At 39.2% G+C, this 26715-nt stretch overlaps 1 protein-coding gene across 2 annotated transcripts; it reads left to right on the forward strand.

Moving 5' to 3' along the window:
- Window positions 1-6760: 6760 nt before the first annotated feature.
- EBAG9 (estrogen receptor binding site associated antigen 9) lies at window positions 6761-26310 on the forward strand. Of its 2 annotated transcripts, XM_063327419.1 has the most exons (8): window positions 6761-6900; window positions 13784-13959; window positions 14709-14806; window positions 18192-18270; window positions 18476-18634; window positions 19858-19965; window positions 20684-20775; window positions 25974-26310. In XM_063327419.1, exons 3-8 carry the CDS (start codon window positions 14724-14726, stop codon window positions 26092-26094), a joined length of 642 nt encoding a protein of 213 aa, XP_063183489.1. In that variant the 5' UTR covers window positions 6761-6900; window positions 13784-13959; window positions 14709-14723; the 3' UTR covers window positions 26095-26310. The 2 variants fall into 2 exon arrangements, with proteins under 2 accessions (XP_063183489.1, XP_063183490.1); XM_063327420.1 differs by lacking the exon at window positions 13784-13959 and having other exon boundaries at window positions 6762-6900.
- Window positions 26311-26715: the final 405 nt, after the last annotated feature.

Consider the following 26715-nt stretch of genomic DNA (forward strand, 5'->3'; position numbering starts at 1 on the left):
ATAGGTTAATCAGCATTCTGCTTGGAATGAGAAAAGGCTTAATCCCGCATTAGTGTATTTCACATTTACCATGGTGCTTTCCATCTGAGCAGTGTTATTCTTAAAAATTATCTTTATGCTTACCTTAAAACTAGTGAAGTGATTTAGTAGTATGTTATAAAAAATAACCCTCTAAGAAATCCCCGTTGATTTTTGTTTATTGGAGTTACTAGGAAAGAGGTTACCTATTCTTTCAGTCATTGACCCTGAGGTAAAGTATCAAGTTGCTGCTGATAAAATCTGTGGCTGGCAGCCTGTGGGTGAATACTGACAAGGGCAGAGCAACCTGGCCTCTTCTGCTGGCTGGCTCCCACCAACTGCCTGTGTACAAAGTCAGCAGAGCGCTGAGTTTTTACATCTAGTGCAGAGGGCAAAAGCAATGCTTAATTCCCTGGAAAGCAATGACACTGGAAATCATAGTGAAAAACTCATCATCTGCTTCCATGGGAACTTTGAATACATGTGGACAGAGATGAGCGTAACACTGATCTTACCTTTGCATACTGCATTGGTGGGACTGACACAATGTACAACTCGCAGTTTTGAAAGGAAGAAGGAAAAAACGGAGTACTGAAAGAGAAAAGGGAATTACTGAGGGCTAGCACTGCTAGTTAAGCTTTAAAAATATCCCAGTTAGTTTATTGGAAAGGAAGCTGATAGAAAATATGGTTGTGATGTGTCAGAGCCTCCTCAGGGAGAAAAAAGGAAACAAAAGGCACTTTAATCTAACAGAGTAAGGCATAAAGAGCAGATGGAAATAGAAATCAGAAAAATTAAAATTTAAAACAAGATGGCGTTTGTAAAAGTACAGCTGCTTAACCACTGAAACAAACCATGAAGAAATATGGTGGATCCCCCATTTTTTCAGTGCTTTCCTGAGTACAAAATGCCTTTCTGAAAGAGCTGCTTTAGTTCAAAGTTACTCAAACTTTCTGGAAATGCAGTACTCGCCTACAGTGCTCCCCAGAGCTGGCAGCAGCAGCTCAGTTTCTTCTAGCTGAGAAAGGAAAAACAGAATATATACTCCGTGTTTATATTTCTGCTCCCTTGCAAAAGAAACAGAGGCATCCCCAAAAATGTAAGGTCCAGAGCAGTTCACTGATTTGTATAAATGACATCCTTTTAACTCCTCTGTTCTGGAAAAGCTGAGTGGCACCTTAACTGCTATTTTCTAACACTTTCCATGGTGAACCTTTTAATGAAGTTTCCACAAAGAGAAAAGCTGCTTTAGTTGAACACAAGCAGAAATTGTTAGCCCCAGCACAGATGTAACTGGGTGGAATGCAATGCCCTTGGAATCTACAATGGAAGTGGCAATAGCAGTTAAGCATTACAAAATCTTTTTTTATAACTTGTATTGAAAAATACTGCTGTCTAGCTATTCCGTTTGCTAACTTTTTCAGGCGTATTTCTGTGCATGAGACAAATTTCTGTCCAAATCCTGGATCAGTTTGCTAATATTTGAGTAGTTCAAATTACATTTCAAAGTATCTGTTGACATACTTTTTGCAAGGAGGTGTTTCATCAAATAGTCAATGGATGGAAGAGGACTGTTCTTCCTCTGCTGAATAAAGATCAGGAAGAGTATTATCTATGCCTGGTTTCTGCCCTACTGACTCCTGCAATGATAAAGATGACTTAAAATGCTTCCTCTCAACCATGAGGTAAACAGGAAAACCTGATAAAGAATGCAAAAATGTATTTATTTCACTTCCGCATTTCTCTCCTTTGGTTGCGGTATCCTCTAGACTATATATATGAGGTTACGCAGTTATTTCAAAACCAGATATTGTTTTTTTCCCCTTATCAAAACTGGTATCTAGATGTTCCAATCCAAATTCTAATGCGACAGTAAAGTTTGTCTGAAGCAGGCATTGATTTCAGTCAGATTTTGGGAGCTCAGCACTTCCAACAGCCCCTTGGGCTTAGCACACAGGTGCTCAGGTAAGAACTTAAGTTTTGAAGTCTTTGAGCCTTAACGTAAGTCTTTTATCTTCAATTGATTTATTTTAAAATGAGAAAAGGGAGGATTCATGATTAATTTAAGGGGTTTTTTTCTATTAAATTATTTTTCCAACTTTATAATAAGTCTTCTTGGAATGAGATGATTAGAACAGGCAAAGGGCATGAAAAAAAGAAAAGAAACTCACATTTTACAAATAGGTAGAAATTCTTCTAACAAATGCCGAAGTATAAAGAAACAAAAAGCAGTTTTATGATTCTCCCCCCGGCCAAAAAAAAACCTAGAAAGAAAATCCTTTGCTTTCCTAAATACTTTTCCCAACAAAACTTCATGACATTTTCTTTCCTTGCTATGCACTCTCTCTCCAATTTCCCTAAATGCTAATCATACAAATGCAGACATGCACACAGAAAGCATATCCATGTAGATAACTACTTTTATAAAGCAATATTCTAGATACTCAAGTATTTACAAGATTTGCATCCAAGTCCTAAGACTATGCCTAGGGTCCCTCTTCTAATAATTTGAACTTAGTGCATATAATTCTTTTTTCCTTAATAAGAAACACAAGAAAAGCTGTACATGTAAGTCAAGCAAAATTACTTAATGGCTACATACTACAGGATGGAAAGGAAGATTTTCTATTTAGTAATAAAGTGATTAATTAGTTGTATAAAGAATAGGTCCCATTATACTCTCCCTAATTTGCAGTTGAGGAACATGAGGAATATAAGGAATACAGAGCATAAGCTTGCTTCCCATATGAAAAAGCTAGGGATTTTTTTTTCCTGGCAATTCTAATACTATTTTCTAGTTTAGTTTATGCACCTGTTTTATCTATTAAAATCAGTAATGACTGCGAGCCAATAAGGATCATAATCATCTATAATACATTTTAAGTGGAGTTTAAGCACCAATATCCCCATTTGCTGTCTAACAGCTGCTCAACAGCAACCAAATGGCAGTTACAGAAGTTCTTAAGTATTGTAACTGTAGATACATTTATTGATGCACAGTTAAGTCTATTCACAGTCTTGTCTCTGTATATGCTGTAGCTGCCCTGTTGTCTGCAGCTAAAGATATGCAGAGGCATCCAGCTGTCACCTTTCCCACCTTTGGGAAAGAGAAAATATGGGTTGGTCACCTCCTTCCCGACCTTCCAAAATGTAATCCCTCACTTTAAATCTCCTGCCTCCTGGGAGAATGGCCTTATTAACAAGCTACAGTCTTTTCTATCATGAGTCATGGGGGGCAGCAGAATTCTAATACTTCTGTTCACTTGCGCTACCATGAAAAAATACTAATTGAGAGAGCAAAAGGAAGCCTGGCTCTCTAGCCTCTTGGTTAGCTCACTCGCCTGGCAGGGACAGAGAAAACTGGGTTCCGGTACCTACTCCCAGCATCGATTCTGTATATTAACCCATCATCATTAAATACAGAAACATCCTAGGAAGAAGGCGCTGATGCCATCAACAGGGAGAAGTACCCAGGACATTTCTCAGCATCAGGCTGAAGTCACACATTCTTTATTCCCTCGAAGTTCTTTACAGCACTGAACAAACCAACCAGCCTCGTTGAACCTGAGGTGGGTATTCCTCTAGGCTGACTGGGGACTCTGCCCCTAGAAGGTCCCCTCAGCTGACCAGGCTCCAGCTTGAAGGTCAGTGCCTTGCAGAGAGATGCTAAAGGAGACAGAACCCCTGGATCATTCTCAGGAGACCAACGAGAACTGCCCAGTCCAGCAGAAGGTCAAACCTCTGCAGTCTGCTCAGAGCTCAGGGAGACCTGGGCAGTCACTGCTGCTCTTTGGGTGTGTGCTTTTTCACAGTTTCGAATATGATTTTTTATATATTATATGCTTGTAAAAAGTCAGTTTGTTGAATTTTCCTCCAAAGGCCTCTCACCAAGATCACCAGTCTGGAAATTTCCTCTACAAGGCATATCAAGCCTTAATGTGCATGAGGGAAGGAATTTAAGGTATGCTGGCAGAGGCAGCAGAGAGTGGAGCTTCAACTTTTAGAGAGAAAAGAGGCTTTCATGGCTACTTGACTGCTTACTTGGGAAAGGGGTCAGATTTTCATACACGCTAGGATATACATTTGCCTAAACTTAGGCAAACTCTTTGGACAATATTTAGATTTTATCAAAAATAGGTGCTCAGGCATACTACAAAGGAATAGAAATGTATCTAATGATGGAACTGGCCCTTTTCATCTAGAGTTTCAAGAGAGTTAACAATGAAATTTCAAAGAACAGAATATGAATTTGTAGGAGCAGTATAGAAATTTACTTCTGAATTTTATAGTAAAAACCTGCAATTTTTCTGTGGTCGAAACTATAAAAACTCTACTTTGACAAGAATCAAACACTTGGCGAGGGTAATATCTCTTCTGGAAATGTAAAATTTGAGTTACTGCACAATTCAACAGGATTGCAACTGAGGAAAGGTACCCTTAGATAAAAACAGCTATTCGTAGCTTTAACAAATGACTGAACAGTGAGAGAGCACACAAGTAAATGAATCACATATACTGTAGAAAGGAGAATTCATATTGAAAGAGAGACTGTATCCCTTTTATAGACAGAATGAAGTTATTAAATAGAAACATGAATGTATCAGGATGGCATCTACCCAGTGGCTGCAGAACAATCAACCATGAAGTGATGGAAACTGCTTTAGATGTAAAGAAGTGACACTAGCAAACTTGAAAATTGTCAGGTGATGTGATTGATATGTTTAATCCTTAATATCTGTAAAAGAAAAGAAAAGCATTACTTTAAAAAAAATGTACTTCCCTAACAAACTTTATTAGTTTACTGTAGCACTACTACATTTGCTGTGGCAATGAAATATCTAAAATTTAAGATCTCTTTGGGAAAACTAACTGATCCAAAGGAATCCAAGCTAAAAACTTAAGCTCTAGGCGTTAGTGACATTTTTGAACGAAAAAGTATTTATGCCTGCAAGCATTTCATTTAGAAATTATGTTTATTTTATTCCTAAATTTGAAGTTGCATAATTATGTTTTTATGAAGACAGTTATTCTTCATTAGCAGTCTGCCAGTTTCCAGGATTTTTTTCCCATTAATGCAACAGCCACACAAAGGTCTCTTGTGCATTTACGGGGAGAGTGTGGGTGAGCCACTCTGGCAGTTTTTATATTAAGTGTGGGTGTTTATATGCGTATTTTAAAATATTTCATTCCAACTGAAGCATATTCCCTCTTCAGTATATAGACTGTAATGCCAAATCTGAATGTGTTCTCAAAGGAAATGTCAGTGGCTATCTTCATAACCTGACCTCTCCCAGTGTGCCACGCTCACAGTTTTGCTTTTATGTGTGAACACAAATGAAGATTATTTGCCAGTTTCTGCTTTAGACAGAAAGCTATATTGAAAGATATAACTTTGCTACACAAATGTTTTTGAAATGGTGCTTAAAATTAAAACCACCATTACATATAGTGAGTTTCTCCTACTGTATGCAGGTTCTGCAGGCATAAGGGTGTCAGTCCCCACCTAAGCAACACCACAGGAGTGCTGCCCTTTAGCTTGGCCACAGCTGTGCCCTGACTCGCTACGGACTGTATTGATCCTGCACCATTAGACTGGCTCACTGGCTTGTCTTTGGATCTGCCTCATCACCAGAAACCCGCCTGACAGTCTGGACTCTGAGCTGCCCCCAGCCTGCCCTGCTCAGGTCCTGGCTGGCGAGGCCCCTGCCCTGCTGCCAGCCATATCATACTTGGCACCTTGTCCCTTTGGGGCCTGCGTCCTGATGAGGGGTCGGGGAAACACAGTTACAGTGTCTGTCAGGCCATGGGAAGAGGGAATGAAGGAACACTACATGACACCAGTGCCTCCACACAAGAACCATCCGCCTAGCATCCAGCCCCTCACTGCCTGAACCTACGGTACAGAACACAGCAGCTGGCAGGTTAGCTCTACCGGCAGGGAGTCTTTAAAGGGAGGTATTTCAAGGGAGCAGAAAGAACTGGATGGTATGATTTGGAGTTGAAGGGACTTTATCAATGCCTTCTTAGAAGTTGACTAGGCCTCCCAGTGAGAAGGGGACAAAGCTTCCCTTTACCTCATCTGCCGAATGTAACGCAACTGGAGGCCTACACAGAGCTCTGGAAAATCTGACATTAGACTACCCAACATCTTCCTCCTTCCTTATTCTGCACATCAGCAGTGAATGAATACACTGTACCCAGAAGCCTGCCAGTTAACATGCACAAGCACTTTTTGAAGCATCTGGGCGAACGAAATGAGACACTGGCAAGCCCCGCTGCCAGCAGCGGCTACACCCCGTCAGAAGCTACTTCAGCGAATTTTTTTTTTAGTAGCTTCCAAATTCACAGCTCAGCATCTAGCCAACCACACGGGAATACCTTTACAACCACATACGCAGCACCCTGGTAGCTTTAAAGACCAACGCTTTTTTATCGCAGTTCTCCAAAGTGACAAAGACCTCGCTCAAAGCCCCGCCGGGGGCCAGGCGGCCTTCACCAGGGTGGGTGCGGGCTGCGGGAGGGAAGGAGGGCGGGCCAGAGCGGAGGCTAGTGGCGGGGCAGCCGGTGCTGCCTGCCGAGCACTGTCCCCGCACGGAGGCCACGTCGCCGCGTCCCGCCCGGCCGCCGCCTCAGTCACCGTTGGCCCAGCGACCGTTGGCCCAACCGTCGGGAGCAGCGGTTGGCGGCGCGAGGGGGAAGAGGCGCGGCCGGAAGGGGCGGGCCCGTCTCCCGGGTGACAGGAGGCCGAGATGGCGGCGCGGGAGGTGGCGGCGGCGATGCGCGCCCGGCTTTGAATGAGGGGCGGCCGGCGACGGGCGGCGGCTGCGGGAGCGGCCGCCTCGGCCCCTGGCGCCCTCCTGACAGCCCTCCCACTCGGGGCAGGTGAGCGAGGGGGGCCGCTTCCTTCGCCGCCCGGTGTCCGCTTCCGCCTCGGCTAGGCAGGGGGCCCGGCCTCGGCGCCTTCCCGCCGCGGGGCAGGCCCTGGCGGTTCTCCCTTGGTAACGCCCCCGCCCCGCTTCCTCTCCGTGCTCGAGACGCCCCGGGGCGGTGTGGCCGCCTCTGTACCTGCGCCCCGCTGGCTCTCGCCCAGCGGCGGGCCTGCCCGACCGTCCCCGGGGAGCGAGAGGCCTCGCCCCGTGTCCCTGCCCGGCTGGTCCGGGCCCGTTCTGTGGTGGGGGGCGTGGGGGGCTGGAATTCTCATGGGCTGGGCAAAACAAAGTGAGTGACGAGTAGATAGGCAGCGTTTGGGGACTGGTAGGTTTGGCACCCTGTGGAAAAGAAGGGGTGGGGGGAGCACGTCCTGTCAGAGCTGGGGGGGATGTTTAAGCTTTTTTTGATGTTTCTAGGGGCTCTGTGGGACCACACTGCATGGGGTTACCTAGTCTGAAATTTTTCTTTGTTCATGCTGACTGATAAATTGCATAAAATTTAAAGTTGCTTAGTACATCCTTAAAGACAGGAATCTCTTAACAGGTCACAGAAAACTTAAGTGCTACCATCTGGCTTCAGTGCTGTCTCTAATAATGCTTGAGCCTGGGTTGTTATGTAGGATGGTGGGGCCCTGTCTCATGGTCATGAATTCACAATGTAACTGCCTCAGCTGCACAACTAATGAAAAATAGTATAGCTTCCTGCATTATAGTCCTGAATACTCTAGAAATACGGATGTGCCCTGTAGAGATTTCTTTGGGCCATCTTGCACAGCATGTCTTGTAGTGTATCTTGATTTTTAAATAGCTGGTGCTTGTCGAGACGGCAGATGTTGCAAGATGGTTTTGTGGTAGTAACAGTGAGAGTGTGTTAATTTGTTGTCTCTGGCTTTCCATGCAGGTACAGATAACTTAACTTAAGTCCAGGATGACTAATAAGGATTGGAACAGAACTGAGGTCTCTTAAACTCTGGTTCTGTGTTTGAGAACTTCTCCAGTGTTGCCAAGTCAGTTACATGACTTAATACATTATGACAAAGACTTCTTGCAAATGTGAATGAAATTGTAGTGTAGTATCGTGGGATTGCATGACTTCAGTCTTTAAGTTCTGTATGCTTGTTTTCAGAAGGCAGTAGCATATATAGATAAGGAATTGTCAAAGAACGACTGATTAGTCAGTGGCCGTACACTTTCTATTTTTAAGTAACATTGCCTTGAAAAATAGAACTTATTCTAATTCGGAACAGAAAGCTTCAAGAGTTCACGTTATTGACAAAATTGGAACTATATTCAGTTTCTTGGAGAGTAAGAGGTGAGGTGGTATTACTATAGAAGTTTTATGGCTCTAGGAGTAGCACATTTTAAAAAAACTTGAAACTCCATGTGTTGTGTAACGGAGTGTTGGGTGTCTAGGAATAACTTAGGAATCACCAGTGTGCACCAATTTTTACTGCCTTTAGTTAGAAAGACAAATATTCCTTCTTGAATTTTGATGTCTTCTGCAGCTCCTGATATTCTTGAAATCTTTTCCTGGATTTGAGCACCTTGTATGACTTAGCTTACTCCCATAAATCATAGGCAGAGTAGTCTTCTCTCCCAGCTACCTCACAACTGCCTAATTAGGGTGCTTGCACTGGAAGTTGGAGTGTTAGTGTTGTGACACTAGAGTGCCTCTTATGGATATCCCCCAGCCACCTGCCTATAGTTAGATAGGGGAGATACCTCCTAGTCTTTGGATTCCGCTCCTCTCTCTAATTCTGTGGTAGCATGGCTTTGAGGTTCAGTCATGCTGCCATTTAATCTATCCATTTATCAAACAGTAAGTTTTTCCTCCTCCCTCAGTGTTTCCAATATTATGTTTCTATATAATGTGATTTTAAAAAACAAAACAACCAACCGAAAAAACCTACAGAAATCAACCAGGAAGAGGGGAGTGGAACCTTCTCATTAGGCTGCAGAACCATGGTTGCTGTCTTTGAAATGCATGAGATGCTGGTTGTGTCTTTCAGTACCTAACTGAATGCTCTTGCTAAATCATTATATTGCCTTTTTAAAAAAAACAGAATGTCTTTGTACGTCTTGTAATGTATAAATGTTGGAGGAGGGTTTCTGTGCTTGAAAATAAACAGGTTTTTTAGTTCTATCTACTAATCTTTGTAAGATTCCATCTGCCTATAAACCTACTTGGGCATCTTCAGATTGATGTGGCCACTCTACTTTTGTAAAATTTTGTACAAAATTAACAAAATCCTGTCCTTGCCACTGAAACTTTGGACTAACTGTATAGACTTTCTAGGTTTTTATCAGCTGTTCTAGTGAAGCCATAATGGTTCAGTGGTGCTTTTGTGGAGATTTGGTGCTGACACATTTTCACGGATGGAATGATGCACTTCACTTGTAGAGAGAAGCAGTGATACATTTATTGATATAAACCAGGGATTTAACAAAGTTTGATGGTAAATCCGACAGTGTTTTAACAAGATTCGATGGCAAGGCACACTTGGCTATTTACTGCATAGAGGACAGGCTCAGACAGAACTGCCTGGGAGACTGTCCCGTTGAGTGAAGGTTCAGAAAGGACTCCCTTGCTTTCTAAACTCCTCTACAGAGAGGACTCTAGGTGCGGCTGGATCCCGTCCTAGGCCCAGACTTGGTCAACAGTTTGTCTAATGGATTATATATGTGCAATCAATCCTTCATATCACTTAACTAAGATTTCAAAGTTTAGCATGCTATTAGTCAATTAACCAGGATCTGTTGTGGCAAGGAATCTCTGAATCTCAAGAAGTAACTTTGAGTAGGTGTCCTGCTGCTGTGCAGAAGGGCTCTTGGGCTGTTCACTATCTATGGGGGTAAGGTGATTGACTTATAGTCATATTTGCATATTGACCGCAGTACCAGAATTGCTCAAGTTACCCCTTGGCTATTGTGTTGTTATCTGTCTCCCTGAAGCCACATTGAGCCCCAGATGGTGCCACCATGACTAGATGCACCCATTATGGCCACTGCAGGTGGGTATCACTTGGGCAGAGTTATGGGAGATAAAGGTCAGGTTGGTGCCTGGGGAGGAGGAGCACACCATCACACATGTGTAAGCACTCAAGGCTATGGTAGTCTTTTGTACTAGGGAATGGACTCCTCATTTTGCTTTGGGTGAGGCTTTTTTTTGGGGCTGCTCATGTAGATGTGTATTTGGTGGGGAACCTTTCAGTTTCAGGCAAGTTATTTATAGTCTTGATTTAGATGCCATCCTTTGACTATTTAGCTGGCTGTCTTTAGTATAAGTTAAAGTCACTGTTTCCAAGATGTCATCATATATTCATTCCAGAGTCACGGATGAGCTGATGTGAAAGAAAAAGTAATCAATTCACAAAGCACTGGTAATTCAAGGCAGAAAATCAATTTCAAAGATGATGAGATCTAAAGAAAACTACACAGTACAAATCAGTCAGTATTGTAGAGGAACAAAGGAGAGCAGGATAGGTGCTCTATAATATTAAGTGTTTTGACATCTTTTTCACTGACAGTAGGAGATGAGTTCACCAGAAGAAAACAAGTCTCTAAAGCATTTTTAGAGTCACAAAGTGACTTTGCTTGTGTGTGCGATTAGGTATGAAAGTGGAAGTGCTCCTCCAGATGCCATGTTCATTGTACAGTGATGGCCAGTGGGAGTCTCGCTTATCGCACTATAGTTGACTAACTCGTCTGGACTGTGTGTGCTGTGAACAATTTGCTGGCTAGTGTCAGTGAAGTTAGAGATGCCAGGAGTTCTAAGGAGACCACTGCTGCAAGCTGAAAACAATGTAAAAATGTTTCACTTCAATAAACTTCTAAATTTTTCCCGCCCTTCACTGTATTTCTTTATGGATCCATAAAATGTTTTCAGGGATAAGTAGCCTCATTCTTCTGACTTGTCTCTAATGTGTTTAACATCTTGCTGCTGCTGTGCTTTAATCCTTTCTGTGCTCATCTTCCATGTGAGCAGCTGCTGTGACTTTACACTAATACAAGGCAGTATGAGCTATGCAAGTTAAACTCCAGCTAAATTTGGCATCTGTTACAAAATCGTTGTATCAACTGCTAGAATTAAATTAATTAGGATTCATGTCCTGATTTATTTGCTTATTTATATCTGTTATGTAACTTAAAGGTTCAGTTGACAGTAAGTCTGATAAATGTAATGCATCAGAAGCAATTTCAATAATGGGAGAAGGAAAGCTCCACCCCATTTTACAAATGGGCAGCTGAGGCATGAGGCGTGATATGCACAAGGCTGTATTAGGCTGACAGACAACTTTATCAGATTTTCTGAATTCTAGTCCAGTGTTTCACCTTTCCCTCCGTTAAGAAATGTTCTGGGATTCTTGCTGGAGTGCTACCACTTTGTATTATGCCTCTGTGCCGTCCTGCATCATAGTTGGCTGCTGATATAATTGCAGTTGCTTTTGGGATTGATTATCAAGGAACGGCTTAAGAGAATAAAAGGAAGAAAGAAGGTTATGGCCCTGCCATTTAGCATTACACTGTTCGGTATTTTTTCCAGTTCATGAGATAAGGAGGATACATGGCTAGGCTTCTTTCCAGTGTCTGAGAAAGATGGACAAGAAAAGAAAGAACACTTTGTTTCATGTAACAAGTTTAGTGTAACGGTATCAGGCAAATTAAGTTTGCAGCGAACTTAGGAAATATTAAAGTTTCTTGTACATTTTTATTCATACAACTGCTTCAGAATATAAAATTATTTCCCTTTGAGAAAATTAATCAGTTAACTTAGAAAAAAACCCAAGCAAACATAACCTCCCCTCTCCCAAAGGGCACCAAACAAAACTCAAAACCTTTAACTTACCTTTAACTTTTCATTTTGGATAGTGCTGTCCTTTGGGCAGCCATGCAAATGCTCCAAGTGCTGTTTGAGACACTAGGGAGAATGCTTGACTTGTCCTAATCTTTAGCCAATAATTGGTTCAAGGTTCTATTTTAAATAGCTTTTAGCATATTGCTAAAATTAATGCATATATATACTGTTTCATATCCCAATTAGCAGTATAAAAACTAGATACACTGATGAAAGTACTTTTTAAAGGTGGGTGATTGATAATATTACTATGGTTAGCTGATAGCGTATTGTTGCCAAAACTCTGGTTGTGCCTCTGACAATTTGTAGTGTACAGAGCTCAACTTAATTGGGAAGACTACAGTCAAAGCTCAGAGAAGAGAAGGGCCAGGCAAAACAGTACTTACTGTCTTGAAGGGCCTCGCGCTGCCACAGTTGAAGTGAAGTGCAGCTCTACCACAAATACGTGATTGTGTGTGTGTGTCTCTGTCGTCATAACTGTGAAATCTTTGCATGACACACAGAAAATGGAGAGGGACAAGTTATCTGATTGTTATAGGGAATGACAATAGTTATTGAACCTGCCAACCAGGCACACTGGTGATATCTGAAGTGTAGTCACTCATGTATAAGGATGACCTGGGGAAAAAATGGATTAACTTCTGGTGGCTAACTCTTGTCAGCAGTGGACCTCACAAGCTTGCAAGCCAGACTTCTTGTGGAATCTGTTTTTTCAGCTGTTTAACTTTATATTGAGAAGTCAATACGGTATACAATTCGATATATTAAAAAAATGGCGATGAGTTGAAATAATGAGGTTATATATATGTACACACACACATATATATATATGTAACTGACACACTTGAAAGTTGTTTTTGTTTTAGTTTTGCACTTAGGTAGTAAACTTCCCAGTCCTTTGAACTTAGGCACAAATAATACTGAGTCTGCAGAGGTTTTTGAGTAATGGTTGCTTCCTAAAACAACCTGTTCAATCAATAGTTTGGGTTTTTTTTAATTTAGCATATGTCTGGACTGTCCAGTGTGGCAGTTAGGTGGGCTAAACAATGGGGAAAATGGCTTTACTCTTTCTAACATTGAGTACTTTGCTACTCCTGTCCTCCAAGCCGATAGAACAGTGAATTCTCATAGAGAAGAGTGGAGTGAGCTCTTATACAAGCTTCCGTTCAGAAAAGGTGTACCTTTAGTCTCATTTCAGCAGGTCACCTGCTCTTCATACCTCAAATCCCAGGTAGATGGCTTCTAGCTGCCTCTTTTAAAAGTAACACTTTCTTCCACCAATTCAGTGTTAATTTGCAATTATTTCTACCTTTAGAATAGAGAACTGTATCTAGTTACTGTCCACTGTTTTTTCACTAATTTCCACTGTTTCTGAATCATTCAAATTCTTGACTGATGGATTCTCCTGTCACCTAGATATTGTCAAAATTGCTTATTCCGGAAGGTAAGGAAATGCTTGAGCACAATACAAAAGGATAGCTCTAGCTGTAAAACAAAAAGCTAAATGTGATGGATTGTGTCTGCCATTCTTGCTTCTTTGTGGGGAAGTTTGATTGTTTCCTAGTCCCATTAGTTGAAGAACCCATTTAATACCCAGTCTTGTAGAAGATTCTCTACATTTTTAAGTCACCCATGAAATGAGATTAAGTCTAGTGTTGAAGTAGAGATGAAATGTGTCCTGTGAGGCCTTTTTCCCGAGCTATAGCTTGGTACCATGGTCTGTAATTTGGGGGTTACTTACTGACTTAACCCTTCCATTTTATAGTAAAAGGTCTTGTTTGCTTAGTAGCCACCCTGTAAGATTTCTCAGTATCAGAAATTACTGATCTGGACTGTATGTGAAGCAGTATTTCCAGTACTATATTACTACAGTGTTTAATACTAGTTACATTATGTAGCAAATGAGCACCAATAAAAAAAATAAATCTAAGCTCCATGAAGCTCACAAATCCCATTATGTACTTTTTAATAAAATCCTCAGGGCAGTATTGGAGCAACCTACCTAATGATCCACCTTCCTGACTCTACCTAACTTAAAGCCTGGAATATAAAAAGTGATTTAAATGCCATAGCATATTTGAAATCAAGCTGTCCTTCCATGGAATACTCATTGCCTGAGGAAAATGTCACAGGGCTGCCTTCTCTTCTCAACAGGAGGTATGTTAAACTTGCAACAGAAAATGTTGTTACAAGTGTAGATGTAGATAATGAAAACCTATTTGTGAAGCCTAACCTCTTATTCTTTACTCTGGAATTTTCACCTGTAGAAAAGAGAAAAGGGATTATTCTCAGTCTGTACCTATTTGAGGGGATCTGTTGGAATAACATGGTATACTGAGTATAAATTCTCTAGATTATCAGTTGACACAGAGGCTTTCTTTGTTGATGATTTTTCAGTGACATTGGTTCTAAAATAAACAATGTTTGTTCTCATCATACGCTTCCATCAAAATGGAAACTAAATTTAAATGGCCAATTTTGGGTTTTGACTTAATGACTAAATTTATAATTTGTATATGCAAGACTTGCTCAAGCAAGTGCGAGCTTCTTACTGATGATTATTCTGTTCCTGCATTGCTAGTGTGCAGTGCCATTGCTAGTGTCTAAACCAGATCAGCTCTACAGTCACTGCAACTGATTGCCCACACTTCCCCTTTAAAAGTAACTGTACCTATGATTATGTTCTGTTTCTTTAAAGGCCGCATACATTAGATACTTGTATTATTTACATCATTGAAATGTCCTGATAGTAGGCAGGTAGAGTCTTTGCGCCAGGTACCTCCTTTCTTTCCTTGCATTAATATAGTTCCACAGAATGCTCCTTGCTTATCAGCAGCTAAGGAAATTGACTTGAAGAACTATGTAAAGATGTATAATCCTCTACATCTAACTCTTTTCTTTTGCAGGAAGGGTTTCTCACCATGGCCATAACACAGTTTCGACTCTTTAAAATCTGTACTTGCCTGGCAGCAGTGCTTTCTTTCATTAAAAAGTTAATATGCAGGTAAACATGTCTTATTTAATTTGGTTACCTTTTCTTTTTTAATTACAGATGCTTGCACTTCTTTCCTTTTCGAAACACCCACCCATCACTTTTTCCATTTCTGATTTTACAATCAAGACATAAAAACTAAGGCAAATTCATTCTTTGATCTGCATATTCCTTCAGAGCTCAAAAGTTGTGAGTGTATATTATGATATGATAGCTCTAATAAGGAGTGTTTTCTAAACAACTATGACAGACTTTTAAAATTGACTTTTAAAACTATCTTGTGTCAAACTTTAAGAGAAATTGTTCTCCGCATTTTCTAGAAGTACTTGACAAGTGATATTTTGTTTTTTAAGAAGTTCAGTTAACAGCAGCATCCACCCAGTCATCACTCGGTAGGCTTTCATTATAAATGTAAGTTACTCTTATCCTGCTTTGTCAAAGAAACAGTTGTCTGAGACTTCAGATTCTTCTGCCTATTGAAGAGTCTTTCAAAAGTTTTGGGAACAGTGATTAAAGTTCAAGGGAACTGCTTTTTCTTTTTTTTTTTTAATGAACGTGACTTTTTTTTTGCTTACTCTTGTAAGTCATAGCCAGTGTTCTTCTGAGTTGTAGACCCATGAATGCAGCGGTGTAGTACCTAGAAGCATTCAAAAAACCCTCAAGAGTTAGGGCCGTATAACAGTCAAGTTCAATAGTACAGTAGCAGAGTACCTGAGGTAGATCTCAGCACTGTGCTGTCATGTGAACTACTGTTGCTTCTTGCCACTCTTGCAGAATGTTGTTCTATGTAAACAAATAACAGTCTGGAAAAATATATTCCCCTTTTGTGTATGATGACTGCTACTTTTCCAGTGAGGTTAAAGCATATGCAGAATACGTGGTAGACATAACTGTTTATTTTGCGTTCATCTACTTATTCCAAGAATAAGAGGAAGCTCTCAACTGGTTGGTAAATTCACTGCAGGTCTAGTGGAAGCTTTAAAAAGATACATTTTAATGCTGCATACAACTATATAGATGTCAACCTCAGTTCTGTGATTTGAATCCCAAATTAAATTAGGTATACCTGCTGTTCAAGTTCTAAAAGAAGTCAAAACACTGAATTGATGATAGCTTCTATGTTATGTGGACCCTTAATCTCTCCAAGTGTTAAGATAGCTTTTATAAGCAGGTAATTGTTTAGTAGGTGTAATGACAGTATTTTCCTCCGTTTTTCAACTTTTGAATGAACTAAATCCTTGAACAGCTGAGGAACTGCTTGGGAGCAAAAAGTAAGAGAACTCTTCTTCTGTGAATAACAATTAGTTGAAAGAATAAAAACTTAATCTTTCACAAAAGCAAGTCAGTGGATCAAATTAGTTCAATCCATTAACTACAGATGTTTCCCTTGTTTAATGTCAGCTGCAAAGCATAGCTTGATAAATTTTGTTTTGCATAAATTTTGTAATGCATCCCTGCATATGAGTATGCCTGATAAGTAGCAAATGTGATTTAATTAAATGTGCATTTTAATTCAATAGATATGAGCTAGTACTTATTTGGATTATATAGTTTACATTAATTTTTCATTTAAACAACAACCTGTAGAGATCATGCATCTTTCTAGTCAGTGTAAAGCCTGCATTTAATACCAGTCATCTCTTTAGTTAAAACTTTTTTTGATAAACAACAGCCTGCTTGAATCCACTGTTTCCAGGAAATATAAGGTGTAAGTATAAAAAGAGATGAAATTTCATTATGTTTAAAATCTTTAGTTATGTTCTCCATCTGAGAAATTTGGATGCTGCTAATTATTAAGGAGAAACAAACCCAAGAATTCTTGAGGCATTTGGCATTCAGAGCGGTGATTAATATCTGTCTAATGATGGTTGTGAAGCAATCATTCCTATAAGCATCTTGTTCCCTTTGTAGAAGAAGAAGCGCAGATATGTAGCCTTCCTCAGTGCTGCCCTGTGTAGCATATTCTTTCCCACGTGGTATGATAGAAGCTGTTTCACATTTCTCCTCGTTAGCGTAACCATTTTGGCTAGATGAATGTTTGTTGTAAGCCACTTGCTGGAGTCTTCTAGATCATATAAATAGGGAAATATATCTAATTGCAGAAGTGATGGCTTAGAATAGTATTAAAGATATGTATGTTGTACAGGTCTGAAGGAGGATGTTTCCAAGCTTGGGTTTCCTTTAGAGACATCAACTAAATCCAGTCAGCCAAGAATCAGAAGTGTCTAATGTGTTTGAGGGAACCGTGTTTTCACTTTACCCCTAAACTATATTGCTTTTCAGCTTAAAGGAATAGTTTCTAAAGGGGCTAGAGTTAATTATATAAAGGTTGAAAATTTGATGATAGCACCTGATCGTTCCTAAGGAAGAATCTATAGGGCTTAAAGGACGAAAAATATATCTAATCACTCACCAGTATGCAGCAGAGGTGGTATTACAAGCAATTGACCTATTCTGAGTTGATGGTAGAATGTTCTATAATAGTAAAACTAAGGGATACAAACTCCAGATTGTAGTTTCCCGGTTCTTATTCTCATCGGTAGTAATAAATGAAACTTAACTTTGCCAAGCTGCATAAGGTCAATTACATGACTGTCTTGCTGTAGGAGCTTACGCTCCTTGGGAAAAACATGAATGTGAGCCTGAATTTCATTCTCTTGTGTTGAAAAGTGTTAAAATATAGTAAATTTCAGCTAAAAATATTTTAATTATTATTGTGATCTTTGAACGCTGTCATTAAGTAACTATCTAGGTGGTTTACTTGCAATGCATTAGTGCTTGCTTTCAGTTAAAATTATTTGATGTGGTTGCTGAAATGCTTTCATTGAAACAGCATTCCTGAAGTAAGTAGAAGCATGTATTGAACAGAAGCTGTTGACTTGCAAAGTCTTATACTACCTCTGTTTAGACTTTGAGGGGAAAAAGTGCTTTAGAGTGGCTTTCAAATCAAGCAGCTCAGAAAGCAATTAGTTAGACACAGCTTAACACCTAAGACAAGTAGAAGGATTTCACAGTTTACAGTAGAAATGCTGAACAAATGTAGATCGACAGCGTTTGCCTCATAAGCACTGACAATGTAAAATTCTGACTATATGCAAATAACTGAATTAATTTGTCCATTTTCATATTTCTTAGAATTGCTTCTCCTCTATTTCCCCTGCAGTTTGAAAAGTAAATTGCACTTTGAAATTCTTATGAACACCGCTTTAAATTAATGATGAAATTCCTTTGTTTAGGAGACCTTTAGTGACGGTAGTTAATACTAAGATAGGTTAAGGCCTGAATGTTTTAGCCATGACTATTTTCAGTAGTGCTGTTCTCAGACTTCCTTTTTGTTTTTTTTAAACTTAGTGCTCATGTTTTCAGAGCTTGGAGGAATCCTACATTTTTCTTTCAGGTCTGGAAGAGGGCGAAAATTAAGTGGAGACCAAATAACTTTGCCAACCACAGTGGATTATTCATCTGTTCCTAAACAGGTAATTGATTAAGTGGTAGGTGACTTAACAGATAATCACTTAAGAGAGTAATTATATCAGAGCTACAACAGGATTAGTATATATTTTAGAAAGATATAATATTATCATATATGCTATATAATATTAAGTATATATCTTAGCAAGATATAAAAAGACGAGTTCTTCTTGCACATAGTATTAACTTGGGCCGTATACTTCTCTTCAGCCTGAAGTAGAAGACTGGTCTTCATGGGATGAAGATGCACCTACCAGTGTGAAGATTGAAGGTGGCAATGGCAATGTGGCTGCTCAGCAAAATCCTCTGGAACAAATGGAACCTGATTATTTCAAAGATATGACACCAACTATAAGAAAAACTCAAAAAGTAAGTATTGCACTTTCCTTATACTTACAGTATACTTACAGAGGATTTTCCTTGTTTTAAAATATGCTATAAGTAAATTGGCAACTAATAGAAGGTGCTGATGGTAAAATTATGCTGTTCTATTGAAGTGAAAATAGGTGCTGATGTGTAGTCTAAAATGTTCAGTTAAAACTACTGACTCTTTGAGATCTTAACGAATGTGATGCTAGTTCATGTTTACATCTTTAGGCTTAATGTTATTGGAAATTTAGGAATAATTTCATAGTCTGAAGGCTCCGTGAAGTATAATGTGAGAACCCTCAAGTGACTTTAACTCTGAAAATGGAACCACTGCACTAAGATACTTGTGCTCATACCTTTCCGTTATTTGAACAGAGACGTTCCCTGTCCTGATCTTCTGAAGTCTGAGGTAGCAGCACTGCTGTTTCAGAAAACAATGGTTACTTGTTTCACTAAGTTACATTGGGGAGGCTGGAATTAGGGAGCTGATATTTTAAAATAATAGCTTGCACTTCAAATATCCATTATTATTATTATTATTTATTATGGATACAAGACAGTAGGGCATATCCACAAGCGCATCAACACCATAAATAAATGCTGCTCAGACTTCTGGTAATTGCAAGTTTTGCTTCTGTGTGGAAATCTTCCAGCTGGGTACTTACAGGGCTTTCACTCAATTGGAAAACCTTTTTTACAACAAAGGCAGTCAAGTACTGGAACAGGTTACCAGAGAGGTTGTGCAGGCTCCATCTCTGGAAGTTTTCAAGACCCAAGTGGATAAGCCCCAAGTACCTTCATCAGCCTCAGAGCTGACAGTACTTTGAGGAGGAGACTGGATTACAGACCTCCTGAGGCCTCTTCCAACCTGAATCTTGCTGTGATGTTATGAACTGGAGATGATACTGGGGTCGGTTTTCTGTACATTCAGGATCTGCAGTATTCATTGGACTAGATTCTTCTAAGGATTTTGATTTTTCAAAATCTAGGGGGCAGAGGGAGGACTGGGGAGACGTAGATTTCTTTGTATTTGATGACGGATTTTGCCTAATAGAATGGGCTTCAGGTTCAGAACAAAACTCGAGAAGAGTCTGTGCTGTTTGAATACACGGTGCGGTGGTGTGTAGTTGTACCTTCACAGTCATAGAGTTATATGATCGCCGAGGAATCTGTGCACTGCTTTGGCTTACCACTTCTTGTTCCTTTTTTTTGAATATTTTCAGATAGTTATTAAAAAACGAGAGCCTTTAAATTTTGGGATTCCAGAGGGAAACACAGGATTCTCTAGCAGATTAGCAGCTACACAAGATATTCCTTTTATTCACCAATCTGTAAGTATGTTCTAAATATTGATCTTGTATTTGACAGTTAAATGACTGTTCTGTAGGAGAAGGAATAGTCTGACTAAGGTCTGCATAGTGGGGAGCAAGAGGAATAGTTGTGAAATAATGTGAATTGTTTAAAATTGAGTATTTGGTTCAAAGCAATGAAGTAGTTAATCTAATTTTAATGAATTTATTCTACTGAGAAACTTAACAGATCAGTGATAAAAAGGTAAGAAGCTTCCAAATAGTTGTGTACTTGCAAATCTTCTAAAGCAATGGACTATGCTTTTTTTTTTTTTTTGGATTCCACACAGTAAGCTCCTAACAAAAGAATAGAAGGTTTGTTTTTTGTTTTTTGTTTTTGTTTGGATTTTTTTGTTGTTGTTATTGGGCACACAAAGATGTGGATGTACATGTTGGTTTATCCGTGCAACTTCCAGAAACGTTTTACACTATCTACTCATTTCATCTGCTCAGTCTTCTCCTTCCTGAAAACACACTCCAGTACTTCCTTCCCTCCTTTGTTACCCACCAATAGAATCCAAAAAAACATCCAACAATTAGCTGGAAAAAGTCAGTATTAGAGCGAAGGAAAACATAGACAATAAGCTGAGAAGTACTGTCATATCTCAAATATTTCTGGAAGTCTGAAGCATCAAGGTTAAAAATAAATGTGTTTTATCCAATTTTTCCATGTGCTTGGAGCTTCTCTCTTTTGTTTCAGCCTGAACTGGGAGACTTGGATACTTGGCAAGAAAATACTAATGCCTGGGAAGAGGAGGAAGATGCTGCCTGGCAGGCAGAAGAAGTTCTTAGGTAACTGAAAATAATGTAACACCATGTAAACCTTTTACATGTAAAAGAATCAAATACAGGTTTGTTTGTTCTGACACCTTTCTGATAAGTGCTAAGAATTGTTTAACAATTCTTAAGACAAATGATTTTTAAGGTCTAATCTGTATGTAGCTGGTACTTGGCAGAATATGTTTTGAATCTAATCAGTTTAGTAGATGAGATACTAGGGTAAACACGAGAATCACTGGAACATTGGAACAACACATTAATCTCCCACACCCCCAAAAAAACCCCAACAATGTTCCCCTCAACCCCAGCAATTTATTATGTACAAATAACATGTTTCAACTTGGTTAAGTAAAATGCCACTGGATGTCCTTAAAAAAATGATCATAACCGTGTGCTGTAAAGTGAAAATAGTTCAGGGTAGAAGGTGTTCTTGGAATCCCTGTAGGAGCTATGCTTTTCTAGCTAACTTAACTAAACTAGCTGATAAGGCTTGAATGTAATATCAGCATCTTGCAAAAAGTTAGTGTGAATACTTTTCCCTCTTAATAACACGTGGAAGGAGGATGAAGGGTGAAGAGATGCAGACTGAGTTTAACTTAATCATGTGCAATTATTTGATTGGCAGTGACTTATGTTAACCTGCTTCAAGGTTTTATCAAACTTTAATTGCTTGCTACATCATCAAATAATCTGCCTCAGGTGGCTCTAGCTTCTTAAACTGCTCTCATTCTACTCAAAATCACAAATACATGGCTTCAGTGGGACAATAGTGATAATATGAAATAAGGACATTATATATTCAAAAACCATTCTGGAAGCATGAATCTTTAAAGGAAAATAAGGTATTTTTGCAAAAAAAAAAAAGGATTCTGGTGAACAGTTTGTAATATTTGGGAAAATTTACTTTTTTCAACCAGCGGAATAAGATAAGAGGTAAGTCAGCAGCACACTTTTGATGCATTAATGATAGATTATAAATTCAACCAATTCTAATTCTGTTAGTCTTGCTCTGTAGTGGCTTAACATGTGAAATTAGGGTTGTAATGCAAATATTTTTGTAAATTCAATCAGATACCTCTATGTGCACCTTCTGGTCAGTATCTTGGGGGTTTTTTTAAGTTCAGTACTGAACTGTTTCAGGTCTTGTCTTTCACTGATGTATCACAGAAGTACAACCTTTGTGATACGAATGATATGCCTTTGGGCTGTTTTTGTTCCAAGGATAGTAGCTTTTCCCATAAAGAATATCAATAGGCTCAGTGAGATCTTTAATCTCTGAAGTGCAGCCTCCTGAGACTTAATTTATGATACACCAAAGAAAATGAAAGGCAATGAAAAATACTGCTTTTTTTGAACTGAGAAACAAAACGACTATTTTTGTGAACTGCAGAGGCTGCATCATACTTTACTTAACCCTTGCCACGTTCAATTATGGATGTTTTTAGGACTATGAAAAGAAGTACTTAAACTTTCTGAAGCGGGGACTTGTTTTATACAAATTAGCTACTAAAAATAATCGGGTGTGTGCATATGCCAGTTTATTTCTGGAGTGTAAAATTTGTGTAGCAGATATTCCCAGGATGGTCAAAGGTATGTTGTCTGCCAATTGTCAGGTTCGTGCTCTAGAATACTTAGTAAGAGAGATTGCTTGATCTCTTATGTGGCGATAGCACTGTGGTTTTCCCACAAGCTCTGTTTTTTGAAGTGTCATCTTATTTGATTGAAGCTGATTTCAACCTGACATCTTTACTATTGAAAGGCTTCACCTCAAGTGGTTAATCTTCATAGAATTTCTCCCTGGCCCCAGTAAAAAGTATCAAACTTGTTTTAGAAGGGATGTGTATGTACCCAAATATTTCAAGTAAATAGAAAGAACATGATCAGAACTGTAACTGTATTAATATCACTTGGCCAGCTATGAATGGCCACCTCAGTACAACTGATGATTGTGTAAGCTGTATCCCAGCTGTGTGAAGTAAAATCTTTGTTTTATTCATGACACATCGAATTACAATGTTTTTCTGTAATGCTGGAAAGTGCTGGCTGATTTTTAGCAAGATTGATAGAAAATACCTTCTGGGTTTACAGTAGACATCAGTATTGTAATTAACATCTGACATTTAACATAAGTATAGTACTTGACAGACCTGGTCTGTTTTCAACAGACTGTAATAAGGAGGTGATCTGGAGTGTCATCTTAATGCTAGAAGACTGCATCTTGGTCTACAGAATGATCTGAAGATTTCAGACAGCGAAAAGGGGGACAAAGTCCCCCTAACCCTTCAGAGTGTTAATGCTGACTGTATTCCAGCGGTGTTTTTTGAGAATGAAATGAGTGTGCAGAAAAAGTAAGGCTCTCCCTTAGCTAGCTGTGTCTGGGTACCTGTTGGTGCTCAGGTAGTATTCAGAAGTATGTTAGACTGGAATAATCTTTGTGTAGTAATGGCGTGCTGATCAAACATGCAAAAATGGGCTGTGGCCTGCCAAACAACAGAGAAGACTGTTATCCTGTGGTGTCTCTGATGACTTAATGCAGAACAGTAGAAATAAGCATGTATAAGCAGCCAACTGCTTCCTGGGATCAAAGCATGCTGAAAAACGCTGCTGAGGGGTAGGCTACTAGTGCCCGAGGAGTTCTGTAGTCTGTTTTTTGTTTTGTCTTTTGTTTTTCCCCCCCCCCCCGCTCCCCAGCAGGTTCTGGGCTGGGATGCACTGAAATTTTCCAGTCAGTGATGGATCCAGTGTAGTGGATAGTGAACTGGATTTTCAGTTAATTGAAGTTAGTTAGAACTTGGTTTCTTCTGTGCATTGTAGATACCTATCTGCACCTTTAGACTTCTAATACGAATGAAGCTTTTTTACCAGTAGGAACAGTTAAGCTAAGTGCTGGTGCAATTTTAGCTGTGTTGAAGTGAAAGACCAAATGGTATGAAATCTTTCTTATTACAGTTATTCAGAAGGTATGCAGTAAATAAAAACACACTGGAATAAGAATGTCTGCCAGCAGTGTTCTGACTATAATTTGTGTTCTGTTAACCAATGAGAGAAGTTTTGGTTTCTCTGGACATAGCTTGTGTTAGGATTGCAAAGCAAGGTTGACATCAGGAATTAATACTTTCCTGGTTTAAACAACTGATACCATTCTATCCAAACTTGGCTGAACTTCTTGTTTTGGAACCCAGAAAAAGTGAGTCAGATATGGCTGCAGTTCATCATAGGCTTTTCCTTTATTGAGAAATGAAACCTTTCTGAGCCTGAAAGGTAGTAACTTTGTGTTGAACACATGGAGGAAGTTTGGAATAGAGAACAATGTTTTGAATAATGATCAAATAAAATAGCAGTGGAAAGGTATCACTTTGTGGTAAGCTACTTGGTTATATTTTTTTGGTGTCTTCAGTTCCTCTATCTGAGGTTATACTCCAGTGAGAAGAGACCTTCGCATAACTGAAGTCCAGTAAAATTACTCAGCCGGTAGAGGGCATGGAAACCACTTCTCTCTGCAGAGGAGTTCTGTGTGGTGCAGTTTACAGGGGGAAAAGAAACATGATCTGCTATGACTTCTCACTTTAGAATTGCAAATGAATAGCAGCATTGTTTAATACCTCATGTGGCTTTTTGGAACTCTGTTGGCTCTACATGTTGTCTGCTGTACATATAGCTTCTCCCTTTGTGTCAGAGGTGTGGGGAATATAAGAAAATCTGCTACTGTAAAGTGGTAAATATTATTACACTCCATATGCTAGACTGACAGCACTGTCAACTATGCGGCTTTCTGGTGGAATGTAGAATAGCAGGTCATCTCAAAAAAAAAAAAAAAAAAAAAGTTTGGGCTTCTATTAATTTGGGAGGTAGATCCTGATGTGAATGACTAATTTCATTCTTCCGTGACAGACAGCAGAGCAGCTTAATAGAGTATCAGAAAACTTCTAGCCATTAATAATAAATCAGGGGAAACAATGAAGGTATTAAATAAGTGCGGTCCTTCTCCTGTCCAATACAAAGATAATATGTAGTCTTTGTATCTCCAGTATTTCTAAGTTTTGTGTGTGCAGTTTGCCCACAGCTGGAATCTACCAGAGAATGTTGCTTCAGGTGGTGATAGTTTTTAATTCTGTATGTTTCACACACTTTAGTGGATGTGCACAGATAACTTAGATACGTTGAAAGTTAATAAGCAATTTTTTATTCGTACTGAATCCATGTTAAATTTCACCTTTTCAAGTTAATGAAGCTTCATTTTTATTTTTAAAGTCCTCTTGCAAGCAACTTAGCAAACTTTTCATATCTAATACACTGAATTCAAAGCAGGAGTCACCACCTCATACCATTCTATTACTACTGATGTGATACAGGAAAGCTGCAATGTGCCACTTGGAGTATGGATCCAGTTGTTGCCCCTGTGCCATGTGGTGATGTGTTCTAGCTGAACTGGGGGAATAAAATGAGTGGGGTTTTGTGTCGGTTTATTTCCTGCGCTCTAGTCAGCTATGTATTTGTTGAAATTGGAAACCTCTTTCTGTTGACAGATTCTTTGAGCTAGCGGATAGTGATGTCTGGGGTTTTATAGCAGTGATAAGAAATAATGGTAAAAGGATACATAACTGAAGAGTTTTAAATTACTTTTTTATTTCTTTATAAGCTATTGTTTATATTTTTACTGAACAGTAGGGTACAGCACAGATCCTGAATACGTGAAAGGGAGTATTAAAAGTTATCTCATCTGATCACAAGGAAAAATGTCTGTGGTACTTGCATTACAAAGAGAATAACTGCTGATGATGTGAAAATGGGGACACAAGTCAGTGTTCTAGGCAAGTAGAACTGTTTTGGTCTGAATTTGAAAAGACAGGTAAACTTGTGACTCAGACCACTAGATAGAGGTTTTTTTGTTTTTTTGTTTTTTTTTTTTTCCTAAATAGCTCTAGGCCTTATAACTGTCACACACTCTCACTGATTTACTTTAGATCTTTGAGAATTGAGTGGCTTTTAGATTGTAAAATAATTGAAAAAAATAATACTGCCTAAGACTAGATTAATCTGGAAAAAGGACTTAGCACAACAAAAGAGTAACTGTTCTGAGCCTAACTACAGTAGACTGAAGCTCTGTTTTTATTAGCTATGATAACCTATTTATTGACAGGAATTTAAGGTATGACCATGCTGAAAATGGATTCCTTTTATTTAGCAATTTATGTTTTCTTTAATTGTAGACAACAGAAGATAGCAGAAAGGGAAAAAAGAGCAGCAGAACAACAACGGAAGAAAATGGAGAAAGAGGCCCAAAGGCTAATGAAAAAGGAACAAAACAAAATTGGTGTAAAACTGTCCTAACAGAAACCAGGCATCAGTGGTGGTGCCAGTGAAAAAGAGAATTTCTTCTCTACAACATACATATTGGTATTGATTTAAGTATTTCTAGGACTTCAACACACTGCTTGGTTTCAATGCATTCTTCAGGTCATCTTGGAAGCCAGGATTCTCCCAAAATATCTTGAACTACTAGTACGTGGTTCTTAAAGGAGAAGGAAAAAAAAACAAAAAACAAACCACCAGAAAATCATGCCTTGATGGAATGATGTTTCCTGCAATAGTTCTATTCCAGCACCTTCTTTGCAGCAAAAGTGATTGAGCAAGGATGTTGATTGAAAGACACTCTTAATGAACAGCTCAAGCCTAGAGAAAAGAATGTAAATATTCAGCGGTGAGAAATCTACTGTATTGTCTGTGCTTACCTGAAACATGTAATTAAACAGTTTTAAAGAACCTTTTGCTTCCTGCCTGATATAGAGTGTTTGCTTTTGCCTTTTTATGAAAGCGTTCATAAAAACTTCAGAGTTCTCTATGGGAGATCACATTCACCTGTGCAGAAGAAAATAACTTCTCATGGATGGCCTGCAACCCTAAATGTATTCCTGGTAGAGTATGCTATGGTAGAGCAGAAGTTACAGCTGA

Source organism: Chroicocephalus ridibundus, chromosome 2 (genome assembly GCF_963924245.1).
Source record: "Chroicocephalus ridibundus chromosome 2, bChrRid1.1, whole genome shotgun sequence".
In the NCBI taxonomy this organism is placed as follows: Eukaryota; Metazoa; Chordata; class Aves; order Charadriiformes; family Laridae; genus Chroicocephalus; species Chroicocephalus ridibundus.